Source organism: Schistosoma haematobium, chromosome 2 (assembly GCF_000699445.3).
Source record: "Schistosoma haematobium chromosome 2, whole genome shotgun sequence".
NCBI classification, from domain to species: domain Eukaryota; kingdom Metazoa; phylum Platyhelminthes; class Trematoda; order Strigeidida; family Schistosomatidae; genus Schistosoma; species Schistosoma haematobium.
The window spans coordinates 11,464,829-11,488,933 of NC_067197.1; the positions used below are offsets into that span (position 1 = coordinate 11,464,829).

Genomic DNA, 24,105 nt, shown 5'->3' on the forward strand with positions numbered 1-24,105 from the left:
AGTCAGAATGGTATGAGTTGAAAAGCGAAAGGTGCCTGTTCCGTCATAGTGAAGATAAGATATACGAATGGGCGGAAATATAAAAACATCTCCACTTGCAAAAATTAAAGTGATATATGATGTTGCAATAAGTAACATATTTTTCTTATTGATTGGTGTACCAGATCACGTCAGGCTGATTAAATCTGCCACAAGTGTTCGTAGTTTGAAGCCGCGTTTACACCTATCACCTTTATAATCGAAGTGTACCGTCTGGTCAAAAATGAAGGGGTTCGAGGATACTTTTGGTAAGCTGTCAATATTTTGAGAAGCGTTCGGTTTAAGCTGACTAGCGGTTGCAAGGGATGCATAGTACGGTGTACCCACTCGTGATCTGGCGCGGATACGTGACGGAGCTCCTTGAACTAGGGTGTGAATATTAAGACTAATGAGATCAGTGTCGAAGACGTACGGAACTACCTATTTCAGTGACTCATTTACCGATACAACTCCTTTTAGTAGGTGCCTAGGTGACATTTGTTCAGACAGACTACGAAATTTAATGTTTATGTACTTGAAAAGTGTTAACTTGAGTAATTCATTGAATTAGTGTAGATGGAAAATCTTGAATGATAAAACAGGTGGATTTCATATGTTCTGCTTTTCATTTAGAAGCAGATAGTCATAATCCTGAAGTTACTCGTAAAGAGATTTGAACTTGACGCCTACAGTTATTCTTCTTGCATCTCGGAGAAGTAATAATAACAAGATGTTCACATACCGAGGGACAACTTATTTGGTAGAAAATGCTGGCGAAGACACTCATGGAGAAAATATAGTTGTTCTCGAGTGGAAGCTCATAATAATCTGAATTATTGTGAGCTGTTTGTAGCTCATGTTCTACAGGTTTAAAAACTCCTGATTAGTATTCGTGTATTATGTTTTCTTATTCATAAGTGTGACAGCACTAAACTGTTCTTTCATATTTATTGATCAGCTATTTATCTTTATCACCTCTAAACCACATATCGTCTGACCATTATCTTTTTTCCCAACTAATGCTTATGTAACGGAAAAAACGCTGGAAATACCTACACAGCATTTTGTTGGACAGTGCTGTCATCTATTTGTCTTTTCTCTCTGTTGTGTGTTTTAACATTTATTCAGATCTCCTTTGACCACACTGTATTCTTCAGTCTTCCTCGTCTGAGCTTCTGTTATGTGGCTTTCACTAAAGACTGACCCTTTGTTGCCTCATTTTTCTAATTCATGTTCACGGACTATTGACAAGTAGGCCGTGCTTTTTACTAGGTCTTGTTCAGTGTGTGATAGTTAACCTTTGACTGTCTGCTTGGAAAACGTAGTCTGGTCTAATCAAACAAATTTCGGTTCTTTAGTTCTGCGTTCAAACAGAATACTGTCAGTTCGGTCGTTACGGCTTCTCTAATTTACTCAAGTTGAAGGGAATGCAATGGGATTTCACTCGCAAAAATGCCTAAAACCCATTCACATGTATACGATTTCGGGGTAAAGTATCTACGGTCGAATTTGAAAAATACAGATCGAGGAATCGTGGAAACTTCATGATCAAGTATGCGTCAATATGTAACAGTCTTCCCTCTAAAATACTCATGAAAGATGAACTACATACGTTTGTCAGACTTCTTGATGAAGCCCTCTCTTGCATTGATCTAGTACAAGGGAACTTATCTACGCCGTACTCAGATATCGCAGGCTCTCTACCATGTCAGACTCTTAGTTTAGTTTCCCTCAAGTTTCTTCTTTGCAGAGGCACTAGATATGTTTCCATGCTATACATCTCTTCTTAGTTTTTGCTTGAAGTAGGCCGGTAACTCACCGGACCTATCAGTGCTGCTCAACTATAGTCGGTCTTAAGGGACGTTCACTACTACCCTAAAGAATCATAAAGAGGACCTCACTGCCAGCCATCTGGCATCTGTAGGGCCTATAACACATCAACCGGTTAGGACAGCACAAAGGACCATCGGTACCAGGTAATGTGAAATTCTTCTCGTTCATTTTTCATCAGCTTTTAACTCTTATGTATACTATGTTGAAATACCATCAGTATAATTTAATCACCCACTACCTTATCGATAATAATTATATCCCTGCACTTTACCGCCTCCTTCTTTTAACACTTTTCCTGCATAACACTCTTCCCAGTGCTTATACCTTGTTTGGCAACCTACACTTTATACTACAGTTGTTTAAAGCAGTCTAAAATTTGTAGCTATTTTATAGGCTTATAAAATGATATTAATGGAAATAATGTTTTCCAACGAAGTGTGAAACACAGAGCATCGTCGGAAATATAACATTTATCTAAAAATGAGCGCAACTCAACTCATTGTCCTTTATTACTTTGATCCATTATCTGAAGATTCTCACCACATTCCACTCTAGCAACACAGCTAGTATGAGTTTCATCTGCCAATTTATAATACCTTTGTCCGCTAACCAATAAACTGCTAAGCATAGTTTAGGGTTTATATCCAAGTGCTTCGGTGCCTCTGTAACAACTTACGTTGATTAGTTAAGAATTGACGTCAAACAAATAAGTATATCTCAAAACAAAAGAGCTCAAGAATTCATTTACTTCCTTATCTTGCCTAATCATTATATTTCCTATTATCTTATTTTGGATGTTGAAAAGCTTTTTGTGTTAGAACAGGTAATCTCTCGCAACATTGTGTACTGTCCCACGATCTAAATAGACAACTATTCATGACTAGTTTGGTTTCTTCTATCAACAGGACGAGGGTTACATACAGGCATGAAACCCCGTTTTTTACTCTTTTTCCAGCATCACATTCTCAGGGCACGGCTATGGAGCTTCTGATGCCTGAGACAAACTCAACAGACGATTTTGCAGGGTCACAGCACATATTAGGTGCCCTTTAGATTTACTTTACAACAACTGTTAACTCCTAAAAAAGTTGTATTGCATAAATACCTAGCATGAACAGAATTCCTACATAATTATGGCGAGTTTGAACCTGAGTGGACGCGATCACACTTTCGAAAAATACTACAAAAACAGAACTCAGTACAATACCAAAACATTAACTCCTTGAAACATCGAGAATGTACTGTCTTTTATTTTTATTGACTTAATTTATTTTACAATTCTACTTGGGAAGTGTGCTATAAACAAACCATTGTTGAACACACAGATCGTGCCTGTAAAAATGGTGTATGCCTGCCCTCGTAGACATATATTACATTATAACTTATATGATTAGCCAAATTCATAATAGTGTTATATGTTATATGGATATCTAATCCACAATACAATTGCTTTAACTGTCTGATTTCCTCGTATTCCAACAAGATGTGCGACATATAGCCATATATATAGCTATATATATTCATACATAGAACTGACGTAAGATAACCTTACATCACAAAAGGAAGGAGGTTGGTTTTACTGACCAGCAATCATGTTGGTGTGGAAATTACCTCAGTCCACCCTTGTCTGTCGGCCGGAATATTCTATCAAATTACCTCTCTTTATGGTCTAGCTCAATGCAACTAATCAATGTTAATGGTGCTAATATTTTATCCCAAAAACCTCTTTGACTGATGTCTGCAACCTTGAATCGGTTTCAATTCCTGTCGAGAAATCCTACTACAAGCAAAACTAGACAAATGCTCTAAATAGGATTCCACACATGACTCTACAAAACCATAAAAATATAAAGGAATTATAATGATTTTGACGAAAAATAGACATTTATGTTTCCGAGCACTGTTGGCGCGAAAATTTCCCCCGATCGTTACTCCCTGCCGCAGAATCACGATTTGACAGCCACCTTGAATGATGTGACACTTTTCTGAAAACTATTCTGATTAAAGCATAGAACCAAATTTCAATAGTTTTAATCGATACTACCAAAACGATTATCATCTCTCCCTTCGGACTTTACGAAGTTCCTCTGTCCGTTTTGAAAATGCTGCAAAACTTTTCGGAGATTCGTTGATGACATCTTTGTAGGTTTCAACTTCGTACATGCATATGCAGGTGACTATTTGACAGAGAATTGCATTTCTAGCATTCGGACCTTTATTTGAAAGATTGCGAACATCCGGAAATGTCAAGTCGGATCAGACTACATGGATTTTCTCGGAAACACAATTGATGCTCAAGATATCTGCCCTCTGAAAACCGAAGTGTTAGTGGTTCCGGACTACCCAGAGCAGACCATAACTAAGCAAATACGTACCTTCGGCGACCCGCTAAGATTTTATCGATGGTTCGCGCCAAACTGCGCGTCTCCCATGATGCTCTCAACAGGTTAACTTCACGACAGTGCAAAAATAATCAATTCGGACAAGAACACGTAAAAAGCATTATCTGTTTATAGTTTGGGGAATGATCATAAAAGTAACTACACCTGTCAACCTTACGCATTCTTCTTGAGAAAGTTGCAATTTAATGAATAAAGGTACAACACTTTTGCTAGGGAACTCCTAACCGTGTATTGTGCTGTACGGCGCCTTTATCACTCTGTGGAAGGCCGCGAACTCACTCTGTTTAACAATAATAGACCCCTTAACATTTCCGTTAACTCATCTTCAGACAGTCTTAATAAATGGACTACATAATGCAATTTAATTCGGACGTACAACATATTTCTGTGACAAACATTGAAGCTGCAAACGTCTTGTTCCGTATAACCTTCTTCAACGGATTTCAAGGGACTCTCTCAGCTTCAGAAAGGAAGCATAGACTGTCAACACAAGTTATCCGCAACAACCCTGAAACTACGAATCAAACGCATGCAAACAGGTAAAGAAACTTTGATATGTGACACGCCTACAGGTAGGAATAGTCCAAACGTACCGAAACAGCATTGATGCAATTTCTTAAATATGTTTCACAAGCCTGCTAATCCAGGTATTCAGTTTGTACTCAAGGCATACTGGCACAACAAATGATGTTGATTAGATGACAAGGCACAATGAACAGGGAAAATTTCAGTCGTGAAGCAGTTCAGTTTATTGCTGCAACCGAAAAAGGTCACAACATGGAACGAGACTTGGAAAGTCATAGTTTGGGACGGAAAACTTATTCTTTGATATTCAGGAAATAAAAATCCACAACACTATCGACTCGCTACATTCTCCCACTGTGCAATACGATAAGGAATTTAGTCCAGCCCATATGGAATGCAACTAACAATACAAATATTGTAAGAAGAGGTCGGTTCAAGTAGATTCAGACAATAACAACACCAAAAAAGAAAACACAGCATTGGCTTACAAGGATCCAGTAAATGACACATCCTGCCATTTCCTCACGGATCTGGTAAGCCGCGAAGATCAACCGTGGAAAAAGTGTGATATTTTGGCTTTCGACAGGACATTTAGCGCATATTACTATGTGTCCTTTCAGCACTTAACTGTTTCATGAAAGTAGTGGAAAAACTTCAGGCATAACTGATTTTTCCATTTTTATTCTCATCTGATCTATAGTCCCTATACTTGATTATAACATTAAAACGGCCTAAGTGGGAGAGCATCAAACTTCTGATGGATGAACAGAGCATAGATATTTAGTACCTCACCAACATAATACTGTTGTTCGATTGTGTTCTTTTCCATCCTTTTATCAGTCCTGATCCCCATTTATAATACGTGCCCAACAAGTCACATGCTGTAATTTGTGGTAGGAAGAGAGGAAATAACACACTTTATGTGTAGCCACAGATTAATTCTATATATAGGGTGGAGTCACACGTTGTCTGTAACAGATATACTTGGGTCAAATACAGGGTGAGTTACAACACTACTCTGGGTGGTACTAGTTTCTCACAGTTGCTGCACTAGTATATTTCAGTCTAACAAATTGATTAAATCAACATTTTCCTGGTCATTGATTTTGGGATACGTTGATTCGAAAGTCAACTCTAGATGGTTGAAAGCTAGTTCATAACCTCTCATAAGGATAAATGATTGTAGGTAAAACGACTGCTCTTTTCACTATTTTTGTGAGCATTACAGTTCCTATTTTTCCATACTGAATGAGGAAACTTTCGTGTGTTCGAAATGGAGGACTCACACTCCACCTTCGCCATAGTTTATGTAATAGACAATACAGTCAGTAGCATGTACTTATCAAATGTTTATAAACGTTTTTTGAACATTTACTACGCTAATATAGCAGCCAGGAGGCAGAAGAACATCTTTACTCGTTTCTTTCGGCTCGTGTACACCAGCTGGATGAGGATGATTAGCAATTTGTCACGGTATGTACTGACTCAAGCTTGGCAAATATTCCTGTTATCAGCGACCTTTTGTGGATCAGAACATTCTTCACAGTAGGTACTTTTCCAATTATTGGTGGGTTATCTATATCGATAACAACAACAACAGCAACAAACAAGTGCTGGATGCCATTTGTAAGTAGGTTTATCTGAGCACATATGGTAGAAAACCATCTCTCGCAAAGATAAAGACTTCGTGGTGTACTCTATTGCAACAAATGTCCATCTGAAAGAATGAATTTTCGATTACACACATCCATGAATATTTATTAATAAGCCCGAGTTACTACGACATTCTCATAAATAGAAATATATCATTGGTTGACGGCTCTTTTTATGCTTATGAAAGGGCGATTCGCAAGATAATGAGACAAAACTACGAAGTGTGTCGCAATCAGATTATGGGTTGGCGATGACTGAGGAGCATTTTAACTTGTCATTATTGAATCTAACTGTCAAATTTTCGGGACAAAACGTAGTAAGATCCTTTCATATATGTTTTACCTACAGTCATTCACTCGCCTTTTTATAGGTATCGCCTCATCGATTGTGGTAGGCATCTTCGTATATTTCGTTTCTTTTTTGATTATTTGTTACTGTCATTCTAATGTTTAAAAGTTTTGAAGTGTGATCATTTTTTGAATGCTGTTAGACGACAATTTGATCATCTTTTCATTTTAGTTTACTTAACGCATAGTAAACTGATTCAAGTTAGGATTGTACACTTTTTAATTATGGATCAGAACTTTAGAGATTAAGGTTTACACTCACAAGACTGGAGGTTTTAAGTTCGTTTTAGGTAGTACGGTTGAGGCGCACAGTGCTTAGCTATTTCGTAAAGGAACGAAAACGCAAGTCAATGGTGAATTTCACTTTCTAGCAAATTGTGCGATAAATATTTAGTTTGCCGAAATTCATTATAATGTCTCGATTTCGGTGGATGTGTAGAATTATGGTCTACTATGATATTAGTACTGCTCTAACAATAGACCTAATCCTATAATTGTAGATTTGTCATGATATAACTGCCTAATTTATAAGATCTTACGTGGAAGTCACATCATCGTCTACACCAACTCACTACATCGTAACAATACATGATAGGGAACAAACTTATTTCGAGGCATACCATACGATCAACCCTAATTCATTCAACTCAATATTGAATATCTGTTTTCAGAGTAGTCTCGCATTCAGCTTTGAAGATCGTGTGGTTATGATCCAATACCACTACAGATATATCATAATGAAATAATTTCCATCTCCTATTGGATTTAGTGGTGTACATATCTTACTTTAATCAAAACACGGTATTTTGCAATCATCCTTCATTACCTTCTGTATGTGCCTTCCTCAAGCACAACATGGTTTAACTTCACTGATTACGGCTCATCACTGGAACTCTGGAAATTTTCACCCAAAGCTAGTTACTAGTGTGATCATGATAACCATCAGCATGTAGGCCAAAGATCCTACGTATAAGGTGTGCATCCACCTTATTTCCTTGGTTTTGTATAATATATTTTTACTCTACACTGACTGTTTGCTGACTGGCTAATATTTCTCAAAGTCACTTAAGATTCGTTCAAGGGTCGTCCATAAATTAGAATCTCGCCCGACCCCCGACTGCAGTGTCATCGATGTGGACTGATGACGAGGTTCTTGCCAGAATGGAACAGTTCAAAATAAACTCGCTAATCATCTTGGTCAAATTTGATATTTTTGGGTCTTGCGCCTACCACATTGGGTGACTGTTCTTTAGTTGATTCATCTGGTTCAGTCGAATAAATTTATTGCCTGATCGATAGATCTTTGGTTACTCCAGTTCCTAAAATTTTTGTTTTAAATAACTATCAACCGATGATATTCTCGAATTTCTGGTTTTCAAGACCCCCTTTACTCTTTTCCGAGAGACAACTGCACAACTTTCATTGCGTTGTTGCTTATCATCGATCCTTCGCGTGTATTGTTGTGACTGTGTTTGTACCTTTTGAAGAAATTATAGTTAAATGCAGTTTTCCACGCCGCTGTACAAAATGAATCGTCTGCAACCGTCTTTTTCGAGGAACTTAACGTAGGTTCACCAACGTAAGTCTGAAGTAACTTAGGGTGACTGGTTAAGAGTTGTCAGGATATAGGTAATCACCTACCTCCTTAATTTTTGTAGTCACTATATTTCATATAATTTTGCCTTTAGTGTTTGAAACTTTATGTCCAGGTCTACTTCTACTATCGCAAGATTTAGGTTTTATAACCTAAGTTCACGTTCTCGCGGGATGTGCCAAATTCCAATCTATAATCCTGAACCAGTTCCCATAAGTTATCAGCACACCATTGTGTGGCCTGTTCATGCACCCACCAGATTCGTATCAAATTCCAAGAGAAAGGAAGTAGGTCACACGCCTCCCAATCTTCAAACGGGGATGTAGAAATAGACTGTCACTTTAAAAATCAGTCTGACTACTCCCAATACTGTCGAAGATAAATGGAGGATTGATCAATGGGCAAATAAGAAGCTCAACAAGAGTTAAAAGAATGATAAGTCATGTGCATATAATCTTCTCATATCATGGGAAAGCTGAACTAACACGTAGAACCATAAGATACAGATTTAAGTAATATTCCTTCATTTCTTTAAAGCCTTTGACACAGTAACTCCTGTAGTTCTTATAGGAAAAAGTTTTAAAAGATGAGTCTCAATGACATATCTTCACCCTACCTTTGAAGCTACCTAAAGAACAGGATGTATCGTACCAAGGTAAATAAACTACGCGGAAGTTGGAAGGTTTCAGTGCCAGAAGTTTTTTGGGAACAGTCTTAGATCCACTGCCTTTCCTGACTTTACTGACTATCTACTGGATAAAATGAACTCAATTGTACCGATCTATGCAGACGACACAAAGATTTGAAGATCCATAAAAAGTGAGACGGATTCACTTGCGCTTCATTAGAACCTTACAGCAATACATGAAAGGCCAACTGATAATGGGTTAGCCGTTAGCCCGTTAGACGTCATGCCATGAATATTTTGCCTCACTTGACACAGTGTGCCCACATAACTCACGGAAATCCATTTTCCATTGTCTCTTCAGAGTGCGTTCTATACTTTGTAACCCCAGAGAGCCTATACACCAGCTCACCTTATTATCTTCACATTGCAATCATTTAACTTCCTATCCGGCAATGCAGAGGATGCTGGTATCCAGAAATCCTACTGTTATGAGATAAACGCATTTACTCAACTACGAGATGTACAAATCCATAAATAACTAGAACACTGACGGAAATTAGTGCAATTGAGTGGCCAGACTAGCACTTTTTGGACATAAACAAATACGTAGAACTAAACCTAAACAAGAAGAAAAGAACGCAAATAAATCAGTCAACATATACATGCTCATGACAAAGAGATTGGATCTTGTATAGTTTTCTGTTTGGAAGGTTTTGGTTGCTTTGGAAACACCATCGTACACATTTAACCATGGAAAGTGCTGAAGGTCTTTTTGAAATAAGGAGAAGTAGCCTTACAGACGTGAAACAAATTGAAAACTTAAGAATTATTTTTAATTCAACGGAGTTTGGAAAAATTAGTCTAGTGAAGTTGATGTAATCAATGATTTTACGGTCAGTGATTTAACCATTTTATATAGTGAGAGATCAGTTCTGTCACTTTGTGTTACTGACAGTGATAAAAATCTGGTTGGCCATGCATGCTTCTATGAATATCCAAATAGCTTGAAGTTTCCAGAAAATGATTGGGACACACATTTTAGACATATATATTGTACCGATAACATAACAACCACAAATTCGTTATTCATTCATCTTCTCGCGGTTAGTCCAGTTCACGACAAATTTGCGATAACTCAGCTACTAAAGATGGCGTTTACCGTTGCTTGCTCTGTCCATTATATCTTTTTTGTGTTGGGAGATGCTTGTAGCATCAGTAAGTTGTGATTTGCTTGCTAAGTTTTTATCAAAGAGTGTTTGAACTCTTTTCCTTTTCATACATTATCAAAGAGGGTTGCCGAAGGAAACGACGTTTTCTGCGCTTATAGGCATGAAATTTTTCCAGTCCTCTTCTGTCGTCCAGCAGCGTAAGTTACGTTATAACCTATCATTACTTTCAGAGTTGAGGATACAGATGATCTTACACCTTTGATAAATGATCAGTCTAAGCTTCTTCAAAAAACATACGGGGATTACTACGTCTCAGAACTAGTTGAAGCTCAAAACGATAATCTCAAATGTGTCGTTGTGGAGGTATGTTGGTGTTATATTTTCAATCTCGATAACAGTACGATCGCAGAGCAGTAGGTTTCGTCAGTGCAACAAGAGATCTAAATCTCAGGGACTTGAACGCACATTACGACTTAGATTTGTTCAATGGATTGGCCAAGTTCGATAAATCAGTAAAAAAGGAAGCAGAAGAACAAAATGAATTTCCGATTAAAGTAACTGAAAATACTTTGGAAGTAACAGGTAGAATCCTTCTTTAGTGAACCAATTTTATAAAATACTTCAAAGTTGGTGGCTATATTTAAATATTCTTTTGCCTTATTTGGTAGTTTCGTATGCTAGTTATACAAAGTTACATTCCTCCTTGATATATCCAAAATATTTGGTATTTTGGCCATGATCCCAGAGGGACGAAAAACAAACTCTTCCACTTCGGCCACTATCAGTTATAGTGGCCAGTAGCATTGTTACTGTAATGGTCCATTCAAGACTAACTGCTTAAAAGATGGATAGTTTGTAGGTGAACTTGCAGTAATTCAACTCACATTGCCGAACTTACTTTTTTTTATTCTGGAATATTTGATGACAGTTCATTCACTTCGTTCAATTAATAATCCCTCTTGAGAAATTTCTTATCTGTTTACTCTTTTCAAATTTCGTGTTTTGCTCTTGTGGTCAATCAAGCGACTCACTGGTAATGTAATGTTAAGACAACATCCAATTACATTTCGTGGATAAGAAGTTCACATTTACATTTAACGAAGTTATAAATTTTTATAGATATTGAAAAGCTCCCAGACTCTTCGAACATGTCTTCATGTTGAGTTTGTCTTATGAACTAGAATAACTAACAGCACTTTTAATAATTAACAGATCATATATTGTCAAGTCTACCCAAAAGTTACTTTGGTAGCCACAACTAGACGGACCCGTGAAAACATGATATATCTTACTGAACACAAACAAAGTCGGGAAAAGTATTTCAAGTCTTTGTTAGTCTGTACGAACTTTATAAAAGCTTGAGAAGGTTTTAGCAAAAGAACAATGTAATTCGATGACGAACATTTAGTAGTCAAAATCCTCCAAAGCGATACGATTATTTGAAATGTGATGCCCTCTAAAAATAGCTCCGCAAAATATCTCTCGGTTGTCTTTCCCCCTCCTAGATTGTTTAGGAATTTGTACTGTACCATCCTTCATATGGGTACCAGTGATTTCAGTTATTTGTTGACAAAGAAATAAATCAACTACTGAAGTTTCTATCTATTCATTATTTATCATGTTGAATAGATGGGCAAATGAGGTTAAAATAGACGAAAGTTTGCTCCTTTTGATGATAAATATATGGCATATCCATATTGTTTTAGAAGTTCGTTTAAGGCAAATGAAGTCAAAGTTTTAAATATTTCTGCCATTAAAGCCTTAATTAGTACACAAAGAAACGTATCCAATAGGATTAGGTCTACTGATGTCATGAAAAACAGACTTTACATCTGATAAACAGTAAATAAAACTGGTACGTATCCAGGGTTTCATAAAGATTTTGAGTACAAAGACTCGGTTAAAGGGCTAGGCTGTGATCATCTTAAAATGTTTTATTTCCGAACGCCTTAACACAGTTAAGACACGTTCATGGAATTAAAGTTGGTGATATCAAATAAAACTATAAAAATTAACCTTTCAGGTAAAATGTTTCTGCTCATTGTTCTACAATCTGTTGAATTTTATTGTTTGGACAAAAATAGGTCATTTAGTCTATTTTGGTCTCATCATTAGACGTTTCAACTGAGAACGCTGGTAACGTTGATTTTGACGGTTAATCGTTATTAAATTACTGACTTTTAAATCCCATAAGTTAAGATTGACTTCAAGCTGGATGATAAACAATAGAACAGGGCAACTAATGACGCATCTACGGAATACGGCCGACTACATTAACTATTTACCTACTAACTGACTGGTCTTATTTATACGTGCTGATTCATATCCTCTTTGGGTTGGACTGTGCACAGACGGTGATCTAATTCTAAATTGATTTCTAACGTGTATCTGAACACATTTTGCAGTTTTTTGGTAAATTTTTAAGATTATTGTGTGGATCGCTAATTTTTCTTAATTAACATATGTTGTTTTGGTTGTTCTGATAACTTCTGCTTTTTATTAATCGTTTTATTTATTGGACTGTAAATCTCAGTTACATAGGTTGATCTAATTTTATGTTTTACTACTGTTGTGACTTTTTCAGCCGCTTGTTATCATGTAATCTATTTGCCAATCAAAATAGCACTTATTCGCTCTTATACTGTACTAATCAATGACGTTCGACCGGTCTGATCAGCCTAGCGTCTTAACGGTCCGTTGCTAGCCCAGCCCGTCCAGAATGCCAATAACAGCCTCCACTATGCGAATAATTTATTTCAGATATACTGGGTTTATATACCACACACACAGACCGCAACGCAGCATAAAATAGGAAATAACATTCATACACAATAAAGCCAAAAGGTGGCTGTGAACGTGGGAGGCAGTAGTCAATAAACTGAACATAGCTCAAGAACAGTAAATCGTACAATAATAATATATAGATCAAGATAAAGCTTATAACAGGGAGAGTACAGATATATATAACCTAGTTATTGAATGTCTATGCCATAAGAATATATAAATAATATTTGTCCATTAATAGGCCTCAGACGTTACTCGTAATTTAATCTTCACTGGGATATAACAACTATATCTAAACATGTTTAACTTCTCATGATATAGTGATATTTTTCTTACAAACGTATACATATATGTACTTACAGATAAAACAGAAAACACTTTAACCATATCAAGTTATATAAAAATCAAAGAACAAATCAATCCATCAGATCTTAATCAGTCAAGTTATCTATTAAATAATGAAGACAATAGTCAAGTATATCACTGGACAAAACGACTTTTCCATAAAGATTATGATGCGCAAAATAGCAATAAGATTAAATTGACGGATAATACAAAATTAAATGCATTTGCTATACAACTTTTTACTATGAAACCGGAATATGAATCGAGGTGAGATTTGAAAATACTCATATTTTACTATTATTATTTACTTCATGTTTTGCTGAGATTACATGACAGGTACGATTTTTTTCTACTTTGTCCTATCAAGATAACTGATTATAATTCTTATATATAAGACAATATGTGATTACGTACTCATATGTACCCAACGTTGACTTAAATAGCGTAATGAACTAAGATAGAAATAAAGTGATATCACTTTTTAACCACATCGGCAATTAAAAATGAGTAGAGATAATTCGGTTCCAGTTTAATTTACTAAACTTTAAGTATTGTAGGACAATCAACCTATTGAAATGGACACTTTACCTTCCTACAAAAATTTAACTTATCGGCAATGTAAGAGAAGATGAGATGTACTTCAGAAAATGTATCTCTGTCATGGTTAAGGATGACCGAAAATTTAGTAAAATTGGGTACATTTTTTGTCATGGGTTATTTTTATTGAACTTTACTCATACTATTTAAATTTTCATTACTAAATAACAAATTTTCAACTAATTCTAAACATAACTGTTTAATTGAACTACTGAGGATATTTCAGGTTTGTTGGATATTCGACTATGTGTTTCATAAAATCAATTTGTAGCTTGACCGATAAAATGATAAATCTACTGTTAAAAATCCAAACCACCGAGTTAGTTGAGATCAGAAAAACACTTCGTATACATAGGAACACTTCTAGGAACTCTTGAATAGACTATCTCCATTGAATCTAACAGACATAGAAGTAGTGTGGGGTGTGCTACTTATGTCGACATAAGCGGTATATAACGCTAGTCAGGAATATAATATCTGGCAGCAGAAGGTTGAGAAGATCAAGGAGGAAAGAACGGGAACACAAAGTAATTGGTATGGAAATGCAAGAACAATGAACTCTGAGACAATTACTCAACATTTCGCGAATGAAATATATATTGTATGGTTCTCAGATTTTACTAAGACGTTCTATAAGTTTGTCTCTCACTTGTGTTCTTGTTCACTACAGCAGTGCTTACGAACCTTCTTATCGACGTCACTTCACCAACAATGGAAGAAATCAGGATGGCCATCAGATAAATAAAGAGCGGCAAAGCACCAGGACTTGACAATATACCAGCTGAAGCTCTAAAGTCAATCAGAGAAGCAACTGAAAGCATGATTCACGTCCTATTCAGGAAGATTTGGGAGGAAGAACAAGTGACGACTGACTGCAGAGAAGAATATTTCATGAAGTTACAAAGAAAGGAGATCTGAGAAAATGTAAGAACTAATGAAGCACCATACTACTATCGGTACCAGGAAAGGTTGTGTTGCCGAATCAGGTGGGACATTCAGTAGACGCCCAACTTTGAGATCAACAGGCTGAATTCCATAAGGATTGGTCGTGCACAGACCGCTATGGATCATTGTTGAACAATCAATTGAATCGAAATCACCACTATACATCAACCTCTGTGGCTTTGAGAAGGCGTTTAACAGTGTGGATAGTAGGACCTTATGGAACCTTGTCCGACACTATGAACTACTTGAGAAGATCGCCAACGTCATCCGAAATTCATATGACGGACCACACTGCAAAGCAGTTCATGGAGGACAGCTGACAGACTCATTCCGAGTGAGGACCGGAGTCAGACAATGCTGCCTGCTTTCTCTCTTTCTCTTTCTTCTGATGGTTGACTGGATTATGAAGATCTCGACATGTGAAGGAAAGCACGGAGTACAATGGACAGCTCAGAATCAGTTAGAAGATTTAGACTTCGCAGATGACCTGGTCCTTCTATCCCGTACACACGAACGAATCCAGATGATGACAACCTGTTTAACAGTAGCCTCTGCATCAGTAGGCCTCGACAAACACAAGGGAAAAAGCAGGATCCTCAAATACAACACGAAGAACACCAATCCAATCACACTTGGTGGAGAAACTCTGGAAGAGGTGGACAGTTTCACGTACCTGGACAGCACCGTTGATGAACGAGGAGAATCGGATTGAGACACAAATGTGAGGATTGGCAAAGCAAGGATAGAATTCCTACAGTTGAACAACATACGGAAGTGGAAACAACTGTCAACCAATATCATAATTATAATCTTGAGTATGAACGTCAAGACAGTTCTAATGTACGGACCTGAAACGTGGAGAACTACTACAACCATCATCGAAAAGGCGTAAGTATTTATAAACAATTGTCTACGCAAGATACTCAATGTCCGTTGACTGGATACCATCAGAAAAAGCCCACTGTAGAAGAGAACAAACCAGCTTCTAGCTAGGGAGGAAATTAAGAAAGAACGTTGGAAGTGGATACAACACACATTGAGGAAAACATCAAACTGCATCACGAGGCAAGTGCTAACTTGAAGTCCTGAAGGGAAACGGAAATGAAGAAGGCCGAAGAATACACTACGTCGGAAATCAGAAGCAGACATGAAAAGGATGAACAGCAACTGAAAAGGATTGACCAAGACGGGGTTAGATGGAAAGTGTTGATGAACAGCCTATGCTACACGACGAGCGATAACAGACGTAAGTAAGTAAGGAATAATATTAATAAATACAACAGCATTTATTAAATACCGTTTCAAATAAAATTTGATTTATTTTTAGACGTAAATACTTTCGGAAATTTTAAAACCGAAGACAATAGCTTCCTGTAACTTAGACTGTATTTTCTCTAATATTTTTCAGATTTATGGATATGCTACCATTGTTGTTTAGTCAATTTTCTGATTTAGAGTATGCTGTAATTACAGTTCCGAGATTGGTTAAATGTTTCCCGATGTTGAAAAGTTTTGTAGTAAGTGTTCTTAAATAAAAATAGAATTTCTTAAGGCATTCAGAATTTATGATTGTATATTTTCATTAACTCAGATATTCTCACTCCTTAAGTTTGTTAAACTTTATTACATAATTTAATTCTCTCTAACTGCTATTTCTCCCAGTATGTACGAACATTTTACCTTTAAAACTAATTGAATTTTAAAATAAATATATTCATAGTCAAATAGTTTTATCAAAACACAATTATATATCATAGATGTTGAGAGTGAGTGAGCTACCTGGTAGTTAAGAGTAAGACATTATTGCATTTATTAAATAACGGAATTCCTTTTATCTCAGTTCTTGCTTTGATAGAGAAGTTAGCAAATAGTTATCTGGAGAATTTTCTGCAGCAATGTAGAGATGGTTTGGCAGTAAATGTCACTCACAACAAAACTTAAGCTGAGGTCTTACCGCTTATTGCCTTTAAACACTTAATATCAAAAAAACGTTTGCCGTGATTGCAATTCCTAGATTGTTTGTATGTTAAAAACACGAAGTTCAGCGAAGGGGTCTCTTTTCAACGAACTTATTATCAAGCTGTTCAATCGTATATATATATGAAATCTTTTTCTTAAAGTACTAGATCCTGTGTTCGAATGTCGCGAGGCGGGATCGTGGATGCGCACTGCTGAGGAATCCCATAGTAGGATGAAACGGTCTTTCAGTGTTTCCAGGTTTTCCTTGGTGGTCTAGATTCAATTGGCCTATGATCTCAACTATAGAAATTACTATAATATCCACAAAAACCCCTTCTGATATTAAAGTACTAGTTCCGTGAGAACATGTGAACAAGAGACAACCATGATGATGTAATAGAAAGATTATAATACTAGATTACGCAATACGAATCATAACAATAGACTCAATAAGTTACTGACGAATTATAACGTGAATGTAGCAAGATTGAAATGTTTTTGTTATGATAATTAAAGGTAATAGAGGTGCGAAATAAATGAAGTGATATCATGAAAAATTATGAATAGAATAATGAGAATATGAGACGAAAAGTAGAGAGAAATGTAATAAAAATAATAAACTAAGGGGAAGGTAATGATGACGATAGGACTTACTTCTTCTGTACTCATTGTTCTGGCCTAAGATCATGGATGGTAAGAGCCTCGGTTAGGGTTAGGGTTATAGCATATAGCATATACTCATATATGCTATATATATGAGTATATTGATTCTAAAAACATTGATACTGAAGGTTGCTTTCCAGTATTCCAAAGCGCTATTGTCATTAGGACGTGGTAATGCATATCACTATTATCAACATCAATGAGTTTGACTCTCACATGAGCAGGATAGTTTAAAACTGGCCTACTCATACTATGGATAGTTGATTGACGCGATCATTGATCGTAAATGATGTACATTTAGTAACATTTTTATGCATACATGAATGATGCAAATCGTCCACCATGGTGATGAACACCTTTGTGGTTGCACCGCAGGTTTGAGCTGAACTGTTCGGATTGTTAAAGCACAGATGGTATCTGGTTCTCCTATAAAACGCGATTGAACTGTAGTGTTTGGGTTGTAACGTAAAAGTTTGGATGGTGTCTTGTTCTCCTGAAAACCAATGTAAAATTACCCTGGTTCAAAATGGCATATTATATAACTGTGAATAAACTGATTGATCCTGTCAGTAGTCATATACTTGTCTCAGAGATTAAGCCATATATGCCTAAGTACATACCTTAAAACGGTAAAACCGCGAAGGACTTATTAAATCAGAGATAGTTACTTAGATCGTAAATGCTACATGGATAACTGTAGTACTTCTAGTGCTTATATATATGCCTTGAATCCCTGACCCGCTAAGTGTCGGGTGCGTTTACTAGGATAGAACCAACCGGGCTGTCTCCACTACATTATGTAATGACTCTGGATAGTTCTGCTGATCGCAATAGTCCTTGTGTCGGCGACGGATCTTTCAAATATCTGCTCTATCAATATTGGTCTAGCCTAGATCGACTCATGAATTTAACCAACTAATATATTCTACATCTAATGTTAATTTATATTAACTCTGTTAAAAATAGTGATGTTTTGAATAGTAATCGTACTACTAAGTAAAATAATGTTTATAACTAAAAGTAATTGAAATGTAAAAGCGATATGTATTTTCAAACTAGATATTCACATGAGAGTTAAATAAATTTGGTAAGATTATAATTTATGAACAACTTCTGAGTGATACTAAAATGCGCGCCAAAATCCAGGAGTCATTGCCTTAAATCTGATTGATCCATTCATGAATTATAGTCCAACCAAAAATACTTTTTCTGTTCTTCGTAAACAACTTTTGATAACAAATTAAACAAATATCTTTTCAACCAAATGTTGGGTTCATGATTTATTTTAGCATACATCTTACGTAATTTTTGCGGCTCTTTTTATTTTAGCATTGTAGAATAAGACAAAATAAAGATCCTGAACATGAATTATATGTATTTCATCGCTGTGAACTTCATAGGTAAGATTGTTGATGATAAAATTCATTTTAATAGTTGGAATACGTAAGTGAAACTAAAGATATAATAAGCAAAGATGGATAGTGGATAGCAGCGGAATCCAGGACGCGCGTTCCGTCCTATTTGGGACTCGTCAGCTAGACGTACCTGAATCTCAGAGTTGATGGTCACTCTAGGACCCGAACCCAGTACCGTTCGCCTCAAACGTCATCGCTTTATCCATTTAGCTACTGAGTCCTGATAGCCACTTGCTTGTGCAATGAGGTGAAGTTTCCCGTTGTTATTTAGGACCATGACTGATCAGTCTCTTGTTGGCATATATACATCCTGTGCGAATTGCCAATAAGAGACTGATCACTCGCAGTCCCAAACATCAATGGGAAGATTCAAGTAAACAATACTAAGTGAATTTAAGAATATAATAGTATAGAGCTCTAAAATAGGCTCATGAACATAAATTTTTATAGATTTAAAATACTGATTATCAGATATATAGTGCCGATGGGTGGATTATGCATAACATTCTAAATCATCGATATTCTGACAGAATTTAAAACACTAGTATATAGATTAGTATTCAAGGCCTAACTGTAAACTAGGTTTCAATTCTTCTTCAGTCAGTTATTGTTATGCTTGCTTCTATTTTTCTTTCACAATCCATTTTTATCATGATTTACAAAATTGAATCTTCCAAATAATCTTATTCAAATTTGTTCGATTAATAACCCTTTTTCTAGTTTCTTCTATATCCCAGAAGTTTCTTTTAGGTTTAATTAAAAAATCTTTCTAGTCAGATGAAATCTCTCTATTTCGACAATGAGAAAAGGACTGAAAGGGAGGGAAAATATATCTTCTCAACTAGATCTTTTGATGACGCTGTAATAGTTTGTGCTTTATAATAATAATAATAATAAATTAGTGCTAATAAATTAACAGTGTGTTATATAACAAAACGTTATATTCCAGAAGGATTTATGAGAATAATGCTGAATGATGGATAAAATAATTGGAAGATGGAGGTGACATTTAGTGATGTTAGCTGTTATTAGTAGAATAAATTGGTGCAAGTAATTATAGAAATAAAAGTAATGGTTATTGTTGAATTACATAACATAACATAGCATCACATTCCCTAATATGTCGTAGATGCGTACTGCTACTAATCCCAATATTAAGACGAATCAATTATCCAGCGTTTCCTGGCCTCCATTGGTTGCTAAGATCATTCAGCTATGTAGAATATAAAATTATAGATAAGACAAGTTACTATCGTGAAGTGATTGAAATTAAGTGTCAGTATCGTTGGATATCGACTTCGTAATCCAGAGGTTAAGTAATCACGCGAGACCGAAGGTCCTGGGTTCTATCCTCGTATGAAGGACCATGCAGGCGCATTCCTCAGGAGTCTCTTACTAGGATAAAACGTCCACTCAGCGCTTCCAGATTTTTAGTAGTTGTTTAAGTTAGAGCGATTCGTGATCTAAATGCAATACATAACAAGCTTTTTTACATTAACTTGCTTTAAAGTTTAGAATTAAGCTTTAAACCTTTGAATTTCTATATAAGACAAAGTTTTACAAAATTTCCATACTAGTTACGTTTTGTAATATACTACTGAAAATAAATAGGTGCCTATGAACGAATTATTTTCTTTTTTTAACTATTATTGTTAATTATTCCTATTGTAGAGATTTTACCGTAAGACGTACACGCCATGCTGATGAAGAAGATATCAAATTACTCATCAGAAATATGAATGCATTTGACCGTTCTTTGTTTCTTTCCGACTTACAATCATTCATAAGTAATGGTCGAGATGAAGTAAGCTAATTGGAATTTAGAATACAGACTGATTAACAACAGACTAAAATCAAATATTCTTATTACAACTTTGCAAATTAATAATAATCTTCATTATCAAAGATTTATACAGCTGTTTCGTACTGAATTTAATCTGTAGGAAACTCACTTAGTGCATCATTTCCTTCACGATTACAAGTATTCTCTACTAACGAGTACAAATTAGCACGAAATCTAGATCGAAAAGGGTTTCTTATTGACTACCTCCAACCAACTAACATTAAACGTAGTACTAGTGTTGTCAAGTCTAGTGAGTACACTGAAACTAGATTAATAGAATTCGACCAATATTGTGGACTCAATAGATATGAGAATGGTTACTTCCTAATCATGGCTTAATGTATTTACGAATTTACAAACAACGGATCCAGGAGCTTTACGTACTACAGCAAATATGATACCATGAAAGAACTAGAGCGGAAATTTGTGGTTTAAACAAATAGTGCTATAGAATATAGTAAAGTTTCTGATGTTTCATTTCATTAATTTAAGTTAACTGCAGTCTTAAAAAGATACTTCATTTATATTTAATTTGATCCTATTAAATATTTGAAATGAAATTAATGTACATTGTATATTACATATGTTAATCTACAAAATGATATCATCATTCATTTGTTATAGTTTTAGTCTAGTTGTTCAAGATTCTTCTGTATTACTCCTTCTTATCTTCAGGATGGGACAATAATTTTTAGTTATGTTGCTATTGCACTGGGTAAATTAGTTGGTGTAGCAATTTTACGCGATGAACATGTGAGTGTTTAGATAATCTCTATAAAAATTATTTTAATAATCAATCTTTGAGATTTTTCGCTAAACATAAAAAAACACAATTTGTAATAATTACTGTATATCTAATTACTCTTATTTCATAAATCTATGAAACAAGTTGAAGTTGCGTAAGAAAATTTCTACCACATAGAAGTTTTCTATCTAAAGTTTGTGCTGATGATGTTGTTCAGAAGAACGACGAAAGCTCTATGAACAAACCATTTATCTCAGAGAACAAAACTCCATCAAAATTTCTACCATATGGAAAAATGACTCAGATAGTGGATTTTTAAGTTAGCCACTTCCTAGTAATGTAGTGTAGATGTGCCTTGACTAAAATCTCATAGATGGCCCTCTTCATTTATAAACACACTGTTTTAAAAGTAGTAATTCAACATTAAAATAGCTAACTACCAGTAGGAAGTAGTTGAATTATCCCGTTGTTGATAGTCTTGGTTGAATTCTGATTAACCTTTTTTCGTAAATACGCTTCTTGTACAGATTGCCTCAATGTAGCCGTTTTCATAAGTTTTCATTGAATAGATTAGTTTGTAGCTATCAATGAACTGATATTAACATAATACCCGCGGCAGAAGTGATTGTCTACGTGAACTTAGTAGTTCAGTAAGTAATGCTTTGAGCGTTAGAAGCTGAGAGTACCGGGTCCATATCCCACTGACAAGATTAACACTGGGATTCAGATACATGCAGCTGATGGTTCTGGAATGGAACGAAACGCGTTTCTTGGATTACATTGTTAACCATAGATCTATCCATTCTATTGAAATAGTGTCAGAATCACTGGAGGAAAAAACTAAAAACTAATTCTTAACAAAAACGTGTCTAATACATTTTATGTATATCCGTTTATTAAGTTTAATTCCTAATGTACGTAATGTGTTGAACGTATTTTACATTCCTGGCTATGATTCGAGTACTTAGATTTCGCTATACATTATCGAAAGTTACTCATATCAGTTTGGTTCTCCCATAACTTTATTTCGAATTTACATAAAAGAATATTTGTTACATTCCTATCCATTTTTAATTTTACAAAATTACAGCATATTGAATGGCTTCGAGCTCATTATAACATTGAAGATTTTATATACTTTACACATCATGCCCGAAATGAGCATGTTTCATTGTATCATTTCTTACTAGCAGCTAATTTTCAGTCAAGAACAGAGTTATTTCTTCGAGAAATTCTGCGTCTATCTAAGAAAACATGTATTTATTATCGTGTACTTCCACCATATGCAGAGGAATCAGTAAGTCTGATGAGAAATATAAATTATTCAGTCTTCATCATCCACAAATTTTTAGAATATTTAGCAGTATGGAAATGTCTTCTAAAATCAATTACTTTATGATCAACTTGTCATTATTAAGATAACGAGTCCGTATATTTCGTCCAACTTATTGGTAGTTCTTAATGTGGATTGATATTAATTGGATAATCATTGAATAACAACTACTGAATATCTACTTTGTTGTTTAGTTATACCATAATCACCACGAAACTTGCAAGTTCAAAATCTAATCTTAGTTGAACACTGTCAAAAAATCTTTAACCTGAATCGGATAGCTAACAGATGGTCTCTAGTAATATCAATTTGTATTGAAAATATTACTTTGAAGTGATAATTTGTAGAAACCCATTATCTTGACAATAACCGAAAGCTTTTACAGTTTTTCCACAACTGAAAAAATGATTTTAAACCTTAAATCTTTAGTTTGTATTTCACATTATTCATAGACAAATAGAGTCTAGAAACCTGAAAAAAGATACTTATTCTAATCACTTTTGCCTAGTTCTAATGAAAACAGCTATTGAAGTAACACAGTATTTATACATGAAACAGTAGAATTGATTACGTAATGATTAAAGAAATTCTTAATTACAGAATAACATAAAAAGTCATTGTAGTTTATAAGCACTAAATACTGCTTCAGATTTGTACAAGTAAGATGTACATCCATATATCAAATGAATAATTTTTATTTATTTGACTTGTTTGAACACATAAATACTGGTACAAGGGGGTACCAGATACATATGCGCCACACAGGTCACTTAATTTGTGTGTGGGCTATGATACTGTCCAGGTTCCCAAACCGAAGCGTGTGGTTTTCTCAGACGGTCACACCCGGAGCCTTCGATCTAAAGGTCTGATCCACAAGGCAATGGAGGAACGTCAGGAGATGCAGTCCCATGATATCCAGTGACCAACAATAGCTTCATACGCCGTTTGTTCCCTCAAGATCCTGGAGCCCATGTGCAGCATTGGTTTGGAAGTGGGGTTTATGAACTCCCTAAGGCGGATTCTCCGTATCCACCAACTCGGTTAAAGCGCCGGACATTCGCTTTTCGTCCTCTCAATTTCGTAAACAACACCCGTGGCGCAGGAAAGCAGTGAGTAGGACTTCCCGGTCAGTAGCTATATACACGTGGCCATTTGAGAGCATTTCAACAGCAGCTGACTCTTCCCACCCTCGGCCGTACCAGAGCATTTGGGGGCATCAAATGAATAATATGATATGCAGGAATTTATGCTGTTTTGCTCTGATCGAATGAAAGGGATTTTTCATACTTGATAAGATTTTAGTTGCT

The 24,105-nt window shown here is 35.6% G+C and overlaps 1 protein-coding gene across 1 annotated transcript in view; it reads left to right on the forward strand.

The window, feature by feature from the left end:
- The first annotated feature begins 9,715 nt into the window (after positions 1-9,715).
- Positions 9,716-24,105, forward strand: part of MS3_00010746 (uncharacterized protein) — a 52,505-nt gene continuing 38,115 nt past the window's right edge. Inside the window, exons 1-11 of the mRNA XM_051219142.1 lie at positions 9,716-9,875; positions 9,920-10,215; positions 10,252-10,366; positions 10,400-10,532; positions 10,568-10,751; positions 13,316-13,565; positions 16,249-16,357; positions 18,792-18,862; positions 20,549-20,681; positions 21,396-21,473; positions 22,556-22,762. Of these exons, the coding sequence (XP_051067486.1) occupies positions 9,751-9,875; positions 9,920-10,215; positions 10,252-10,366; positions 10,400-10,532; positions 10,568-10,751; positions 13,316-13,565; positions 16,249-16,357; positions 18,792-18,862; positions 20,549-20,681; positions 21,396-21,473; positions 22,556-22,762 (1,701 nt within the window). The 5' untranslated portion in view covers positions 9,716-9,750. The remainder of the gene's footprint in view (positions 9,876-9,919; positions 10,216-10,251; positions 10,367-10,399; positions 10,533-10,567; positions 10,752-13,315; positions 13,566-16,248; positions 16,358-18,791; positions 18,863-20,548; positions 20,682-21,395; positions 21,474-22,555; positions 22,763-24,105) is intronic.